Below are 8,794 nucleotides of genomic sequence, written 5' to 3'. Positions count from 1 at the left end.
GGGGATCTATCATAGTCCTTTCGATAAGTAAGAGTGTCCAACTCAACGAGGAGAAGAAGGAAATGACAGGCGGTTTTCAGTAAGGCATTTTCTGCAAGCACTGAAATTATCGGTAACAAATAGTTTTGTGATAAGGTAATTCATAACGAGTAACAAGTAACAAAATTAAACAAGGAGCAACAAGGTGGCCCGATCCTCTTTGTAGCAAAGGACAAGCATGGACAAACTCTTATATAAAGCAAAGCGCTCCCGAGGACACATGGGAATTTCTGTCAAGCTAGTTTTCATCATGCTCATACAATTCTGCTACACCTCTTGAGCATGCGTTGGTTTTTCCCTTGAAGAGGAAAGGGTGATGCAGTAAAGTAGCGTAAGTATTTCCCTTAGTTTTGAGAACCAAGGTATCAATCCAGTAGGAGGCTCCTCAAAAGTCCCACGCAACTACACAAACAAACAAGAACCTTGCAACCAACGCAATAAAGGGGTTGTCAATCCCTTCACGGTAACTTGCGAAAGTGAGATCTGATAGAGATAATATGATAAGATAAATATTTTTGGTATTTTTATGATATAGATTGGAAAGTAAAAGATGCAAAATAAAAGTAGATGGAAAACTTATATGATAAAAGATAGACCCGTGGCCAATAGGTTTCACTAGTGGCTTCTCTCAAGATAGCATAATTATTACGGTGGGTGAACAAATTACCGTCGAGCAATTGATAGAAAAGTGCATAGTTACGAGAATATCTAGGCATGATCATGTATATAGGTATCACGTCCACAACAAGTAGACCGACTCCTGCCTGCATCTACTACTATTACTCCACACATCGACCGACTCCTACCTGCATCTAGAGTATTAAGTTCATAAGAATAGAGTAACGCATTAAGCAAGATGACATGATGTAGAGGGATAAACTCATGCAATATGATATAAACCCCATCTTTTTATCCTCGATGGCAACAATACAATACGTGCCTTGCTGCCCCTACTGTCACTGGGAAAGGACATCGCAAGATTGAACCCAAAGCTAAGCACTTCTCCCATGGCAAGAAAGATCAATCTAGTAGGCCAAACCAAACTGATAATTCGAAGAGACTTGCAAAGATAACCAATCATACATAAAAGAATTCAGAGGAGATTCAAATATTTCTCATAGATAAACTTGATCATAAACCCACAATTTATCGGATCTCGACAAACACACCGCAAAAAGAGTTACATCGAATAGATCTCCAAGAAGAGGAAGGAGAACTTTGTATTGAAATTCAAAGAGAGAGAAGAAGCCATCTAGCTAATAACTATGGACCCGAAGGTCTGTGGTAAACTACTCACAACTCATTGGAGAGGCCTTGATGGTGATGGAGAGGCCCTCCGTGGTCGATTCCCCCTCCGATGAAGTGTCGACGAAGGCTCCACGATGGGATCTCACGGATACAAAAGGTTGCGGCAGTGGAAATAGTTTTTCGTGGTGCTCCTGGATGTTTTCGGGGTACGTAGATATATATAGGTGAAGGAAGTCGGTCATGGGAGCCACGAGGGGCCCACGAGGCAGGGGGCGCGCCCACCCTTACTGGGCGTGCCGGCCACCCTCATGGCCGCCTCGGCTGCTTCTTGACATCCACTCTAAGTCTCCTGGATTGCGTTTGTTCCAAAAAGATCGCTCCCGAAGGTTTCATTCCTTTTGGACTCCGTTTGATATTCCTTTCCTTCGATATACTGAAATAGGCAAAAAAAACAGCAATTCGGGCTGGGCCTCCGGTTAGTAGGTTAGTCCCAAAAATGATATAAAATGGTAAAGTAAAGCCCATAAACATCCAAAACAGGTAATATAATAGCATGGAACAATCAAAAATTATAGATACGTTGGAGACGTATCAGATTCGCGTTCGTTACTTTGATAATTTGATATGTGGGTGGACCGGTTCTTGGGTACTGCCCTTCCTTGGACAAGCATCCCACTTATGATTAACCCCTCTCGCAAGCATCCGCAACTATGAAAGAAGAATTAAGGTAAACCTAACCATAGCATGAAACATATGGATCCAAATCAGCCCCTTACGAAGCAACACATAAACTAGGGTTTAAGCTTCTGTCACTCTAGCAACCCATCATCTACTTATTACTTCTCAATGCCTTCCCCTAGGCCCAATTCATGGTGAAGTGTCATGTAGTAGATGTTCACATAACACCACTAGAGGAGAGACAACATACATCTCATCAAAGTATCGAACAAATACCAAATTCACATGATTACTTATAACAAGACTTCTCCCATGTCCTCAGGAACAAACGTAACTACTCACAAATCATATCCATGTTCATAATTAGAGGGGTATTAATATGCATTAAGGATCTAAACATATGATCTTCCACCGAATAAACTAACTAGCATCAACTACAAGGAGTAATCAACACTACTAGCAATCCACAGTTACCAATCTGAGGTTTTGAGACAAAGATAGGATACAAGAGATGAACTAGGGTTTGATAGGAGATGGTGCTGGTGAAGATGTTGATGGAGATTGACCCCCTCTCGATGAGAGGATCGATGGTTATGACGATGGTGACGATTTACCCCTCCCGGAAGGATGTTTCCTCGGCAGAATAGCTCTACTGGAGCCCTAGATTGGTCCTGCCCAGGTTCCGCCTCGAGACGACGACGCTTCTTCCCGAAAGCTTTCTTATGAATTTTTCCAGCGCAAAAGACACCATATAGCAGAAGATGGATGTCGGGGGCCTGCCAGGTGGCCCACGAGGCAGGGGGCGCGCCCTCCACCCTCGTGGCTGGTGGGTGGCCCCCTCTGGTGCTTTCTTCGCCCAATATTTTTAATATATTTCAAAACTGACTTTCCTGGAGTTTCAGGACTTTTGAAGTTGTGCAGAATAGGTCTCTAATATTTGCTCATTTTCTAGTCCAGAATTCCAGCTGCCGGCATTCTTCCTCTTCGTGTAAACCTTATAAAATAAGAGAAAAAAGGCATAAGTATTGTGACATAATGTGTAGTGACAGCCCATAGTGAAATATCGATATAAAAGTATGATGCAAAATGGACCTATCAATGCACAACCGAATCCGATTTGGAAAGATAGTTGGAATGTGCAATTGCCAGGTAAAAAATTAAACACTTCCTTTGGAAGGTGTTGCGAGGGGCTATGCCTTGCTATGAAGCTCTTGCATGTCGACATATTCCACATTCCCCTAATGTCCTGTTTGAGTGTTTGTTCAATAGAATGGAGGATATACAACAATAGTTATTTACTTTTCGTCGAGCACATGAGGTATGGAAGCTGGGCTCGAGAAATATTATTCGACAAGTTGTCGTACAAGATAGACTAGGTTCTGTCACGATGAAGATTTTGTAAAAACTAGAACCAAGGTTGGGAGAAGTTCTGGTATCAAAATCCATAATTGTTTGTAGCATGGTATGTGGTGGCAATGTCGTCAACTAGTTGTAAAAGATGACAGAAAGGTGGGGTATAGCTGCTTTTTCAATCAGGACCCTCGCGACGAATTATATTCGAGCCTCAACTCCTAAAGGTTCAGAACGAAAGAGCAATCATATGTCGAAAAGGCCTAGTCGTGGCACATTGAAAATCAATGCCAACCCTTAGTTAATAGACTTCTTAAATAAAAAGTTCCAGGTTAGGCTTATAAGGGCATGTACAATGAAGGCATTACTATACGGATGCCCCAGCTTCCACATAAATATTTTGGACTAAGACCACTGTATAAGATGAAAATGACCCAACATTGCAGCCTCCCTAGGGGCCCACTTCTTCACATCATCTCTCTCCCCCCTCCCTGAACGCATGTGAGCTAAAGCGAGGAAGGTTGTCAGGGCATTGGTCAGAAGAGAGTTGAAGCTACTTTTTGTCAGGGAAGAGGCCGCCTTCTTTGCAGACGCCTGTCTCGCTCTGCAAGCAGCATCTTTATATAGTCTGGACCATTAAATCCGACATGTAGGGCTGGGGCATCGGTACAAAGTGGAGCGTTGGGCATTGCCCTAAATAAGCTGTCTAGAAGGCTGGTTACTTTCACAAACCCTAAAAAAACTACGAGTCTTAAACTTGTAAACCACATGTCTATCATTTGAGACCAAAGTCTTATTGTTGTAATAAAAAATACAAAGAAAAAAAACATCAGGTCATCCCGTGTATAGCTGGCCAAATGGGCCGGTTTTTTCGGGCCGGCCCGTGAGCACGCCGGCACGGCCCGCCTTGGGCCAGGCACGGCACAGGCTAAACGGGCCGGGCCAGGCACGCGGCATGCCCTGGGCCGTGCCTGGGCCTGGAGGCTGGGCACGCGGGCCGACACGGCACGGCCCGATTATTTTTTTTATTTTTTATACATATATATATGGCCCAACATGTAAAAATAGGCTAAAAAATGCTCAGTGCGTCAAATAACAGGCTAAAAATATGCAGCCCACCGTGCTAAACGGGCCAACGTGCCGGCCCGTTTACTAACTGGGCCGTGCCTGGGCTGCAGGCTGCAGCACGCGGGCCGGCACGGCACGACCCGTATAATAATCGTGCCTTGGCGGGCCGGGCCGGGCCAGGCACGATTAGGATGGGCCGTGCCGGGCCGGCCCGTTTGGCCAGCTATAATCCCGTGGACTCGTGGAGAGGCGAACCCTAGATCCCCAAATCCGCGCCGCAACAAACCCTAGGTCCCAAATCCGATCCGCGCCCACGCCTTGCGCCGCCTGGTTGGTATGGCCCCCTCCGCCGGCGATTCCGCCGCCGCCGCCACAGTTCCGCGGTACCCTGCTTGGGTTCTCCTCGAAAAGAAGGGGTACGACGACGACCGCGAGGACGCCACCAGCGCTTCGTGCAAGACAACCACCGGTCGCGACGTCCGGGTGGCCTTCTACCTCGTGCCTCTGCCGGAGATCTCCTACTTCCACGTCCACCTCTCCAAGCTCGAGGGCGAGGACGACTTCGACTTCATGCCCCTGTTTCTCTTCTCGGCCAAGGGCCTCTTCCTCTTCCGTATCCTCTTCGTCACCCGAAGCGACGGAAGCAATCTCGTCGAGTACTTCATCTACAAGGCCGGGCGCGGCGGCGGCCCGTCGCTCGAACCCATCCCGCCAACTCCTCTGGGCAGCAGCAGGGATTCGGTATCCGTGGGCATCGTCCCCTGCCCCGACGACGCCGAGGGCAGCTACGTCCTCGCCGATCTCTCCGTTGGGAGTGAAATTGGGCACTACGACCTCCACCTTTACTCTTCCAAGACTTGCAAATGGAGCACCACGCCGTTGCAGCCGCCGGCATCTCCTACGGTCTGGGGAGATGATGACCTGCCCTGTCAATTCCACAAGGTTCTCCCGCTTGGAGCAGATGAGCTAGGCTGGGTGGACCTCTGGCGCGGCATTGTCACCTGCAAGGTGCTTGATAGTGACCCACTTCTCCGGCTCATCCCTCTCCCCAAACCTGAAATTAGCAATCCCCTTCTACTTGCAGGGGACGTGGGGTTGCTCCAGGATGTCACCTACTGCAGTGGGATCTTTAAGTTCGTTGAGATCGATCATTTCTGCATACCGGCTATTGCTCGTGATGAAACTTCTGATATCATCTCCAAGACGATGAAGGATTTCGACAGCAACGATATCATATATGATTCAGAGCTCATCTATCCTGTTGTAAAGCAAGTGGAACCTATTATTGTCCCTGATGGTTGGAAGATCCACTCATATTTTAGGTTTCCTTCACGGGACTATTGGCTCAGGGCCCATGCTGTCCATGTTGATGACATCTCCGAGTATGACCCAAAGTATTCTATGGTGTCGTCTCAGTGGCTTGCTATTGCTGAAAAGTCGACATTGAGGAACCTGAAACCGTATGACCCGACCTTTGGCATTCATGGTGACACTACTGTCTACCTTATAGCGAAGGTGAAACCTGAAGATCACAAGTCATGGATTGTTGGTGTCGACATTGAAAAGAAGATGTTGAGACTAATTCAACCATATACTTACTCGGAAGGTGGCTACGCTCTACCAGCCGTACTCCCCTCTACATTCTCCTATTATCTGAATACACAACTCCAGGTATTTACTGTACATGTGACGTTATAATGCCCTTTTGTGCATCTCACATAAAAAATGCTTCGTGCCACTAGGTTTTCTTATCTATTTGGTTCTGTATGCTATTGTGCTTATTGTGCTACCTAGTCTTCTATTAAGGTTGTTTCCTTGTACTATTAGGATTCATTGTCTGACGTGAAAAACCTAATCAACCATGTAAATGAAGATCTGTTTCTCTTTTCTTTGAGAAGATCTCTAGGGAAGAACTTCTAATACTCTAAAATTGCATACTAAAAGAAAAGTGTCAACAGAGGGGAACTTTCCCAAGTACAACAGTATGAGAGAAGGAACCCCCCCTGGCATAGCAGTTTTCATGAGGAAGCTGTTTCTCATATTAATGGTCTTGGAAGGATTTATTACGGAAAATACACATTTGTGGCAGAGTGCTTGCAGTTCATTACCTCAAACCACTATAGACTACAATCTATTTTACCACTGCAAGAGAACTCCAAATTTACTTTGTATTCAAACATGTCCTGGACTGAGCTTTTGAATTATTGTGCTAAATCTGCTGTGCTGTTGTTGCTGCTGAAACCCATGTTTCCAATTGCATTGACCATTTGAGTTTTGTTAATGACTTTCATCATATTACAGGTTGTTTTCCATCCACAGAGACAAACTACTCTGAGAATGCCCTCAATGATGCAACAGCAAGTGACCTGCTTCCTTCCTCATTACGAATAATTTTATGACCTAACTTTTTATTTTTATGTTCATAGATCCATGGTGATTCCTCTGTGCCTGATATGCGTTACGGTCCATTGTAAGTTCTCTGTTTGGACAACTTTTTGACAACGATGGTCCAAATTTGTTGTTTTAATTGCATAATTTTCTTGTTTGCCCTGATAACATTTGACATCTTCCTTTTCTTGTAATTTGCTTAAGGTCATGTGCTGGTGAAGCCACATCTGCACCAAGTGGAACATTGAATTTCGAGGAAACCAATCAGGTATGTTTTATTGATCTTTATCCATCTTGCCATCTCAATTTACTAATATTTAACTATTTTTGTACAGGTACTGAGTTCGGATGAATGCAGTAATAGAGGGCAGACCGTTATACTACAGTCCCTTCATGCCATTGTGGTCTCATCAGGATCAGAATCAGGTAAACATTGACAATGCTTGTTCTCTGGTGCTGTTTTTTTCTTTTTTTTTACAAATTTGAGGATCTTCTTTACTGGTTGGTTGAACTTCCATATACTGGTCCAGTTTTGCTCCTTGCTGTGAGACCCTAAATTTTGTATTCCCTCCGGACGGGTATCAGGAGTACCATTGCGCTGCGACCAAGACGCGTGGTTACTCTTCCGATTGATTCTTTGGTCCGTGTCTAATTCCAGTGATTAATGCAGCGTTTGTTGCCATCCTCCATGCATCCCAAAATTCACGCATACTCTACATTATCTCTGCATGCGCCTCCATGCAATCCTCTACCAACGACATCTCCCATTGCCCAATAAATGGCTAGCGAAACCTGCATGTATTGGTGGATGTTGTTTCCCTTGGATAGCCATGGCGGTTAATTACGGGGTAATTAAATACTATGAGGTTATCATGGGGCGAATTACACCCCGGGTACACCTCGGGTCCATGAGCCAAATTACAAATCCGCCCGGAGGGAGTAGGAAGTGCGAAACATTTTTTAAGTGGTGGTTAAATAAGAGGAACTGAGCCAAGGTTCATTTCATCGTCTCACAAAAGAGGAAATTATAAATTTGAGTAGAATGCAAAACTTGCGATGGCAGTAATGTCATTTGCAGTAAGGCTGTGCAGCTCATCTACTGAAGTTTTGAGAAATAGGTGTTGCTTTAGCAGGTGTTACCAGCAGCTGATCATTAATCTTGCTTTACTAACCTTGCTTTTGCTGAAGGCTATTTTGACCCGACGAAGAAACCAGTGGTGAAGACTAGAGAAGACGGCAAACAATGGCTCTCCTTGCCGCTGGGTCGCCACTTCTCAAACCCTTCGGGGCCAGAGCTGAAGCTGCTCAAGTCACTGATGTCCCACCAGCCAATGGTCCCAGCCTTGCTGAAGCATTGGGGTTCGGACAACATTTATCAGTTTCCGAACATCCCCATCTTTTCTGAGGTGCTGCCGCCTGTAACTGTCCTTGACTGTGGCCTACGCAATCTAGCACAACTCCGCCAGTGATTTACAAGGCTCTGATAACTCAGATGCCAAAAGAAGTCTCACATGTTAATTCTTGGTTTTCCTTTGTTATGTGTTGAATTATCTTAGACTAAGTTAGTAATTTTTTATCAGTGAATTATTAGTTTGGTTGTGGAGAAGTACAGCTTGATTTGCTTGCAGCCGTGGTGGAGTAAATTGCAAGAAACCACCACTGCGAGGGCTAGGTTATCAGAAAACACTACGTTACTATGTTTGTTTGCAGTTGGTCTGTTATTTCTGGTTTGTCCAACTGCTGCAACTTGCTATGTTTTGCAGTTGTTGCTGTTAGCATGAATTATTTTGCTATGCTATGCTATGCTGGTCTCAGATCGAAAGAGCTTGACCGCTTTAGGATAAGCTCATCGACTCTGCACAGGTGAAGATGAAGAGTTCATTCATAGATTCTATCTATTGCCAAAAGGATAGTAGTAATAGTTTCTACTAGCAGCTTTGATTCTGTTACCAAAAGGGTAATAGTTTATCATATCATTACTAGTAGTGCTGCAAATAAACCTGGTGGTTAATTAATTACGCTA

At 44.9% G+C, this 8,794-nt stretch overlaps 1 protein-coding gene across 2 annotated transcripts; it reads left to right on the top strand.

Moving 5' to 3' along the window:
- Positions 1–4,625: 4,625 nt before the first annotated feature.
- LOC123072260 (uncharacterized) lies at positions 4,626–8,480 on the top strand. Of its 2 annotated transcripts, XR_006434970.1 has the most exons (6): positions 4,626–6,054; positions 6,685–6,740; positions 6,810–6,853; positions 6,976–7,039; positions 7,107–7,197; positions 7,960–8,123. XR_006434970.1 is itself a non-coding variant. In XM_044495829.1 (5 exons), the coding sequence occupies exons 1-5, from the start codon at positions 4,720–4,722 to the stop codon at positions 8,238–8,240; spliced, it is 1,815 nt and encodes a 604-aa protein (XP_044351764.1). In that variant the 5' UTR covers positions 4,626–4,719; the 3' UTR covers positions 8,241–8,480. The 2 variants fall into 2 exon arrangements, 1 of the variants encoding a protein (XP_044351764.1); XM_044495829.1 differs by lacking the exon at positions 6,685–6,740 and having other exon boundaries at positions 7,960–8,480.
- The last annotated feature ends 314 nt before the right edge of the window (positions 8,481–8,794 follow it).

The sequence above is a fragment of the Triticum aestivum genome, chromosome 3B (assembly GCF_018294505.1).
Source record: "Triticum aestivum cultivar Chinese Spring chromosome 3B, IWGSC CS RefSeq v2.1, whole genome shotgun sequence".
NCBI classification, from domain to species: Eukaryota; Viridiplantae; Streptophyta; class Magnoliopsida; order Poales; family Poaceae; genus Triticum; species Triticum aestivum.
The sequence above is the reverse complement of the archived record's forward strand: the minus strand, read 5'-3'. Positions and strand labels throughout refer to the sequence as shown.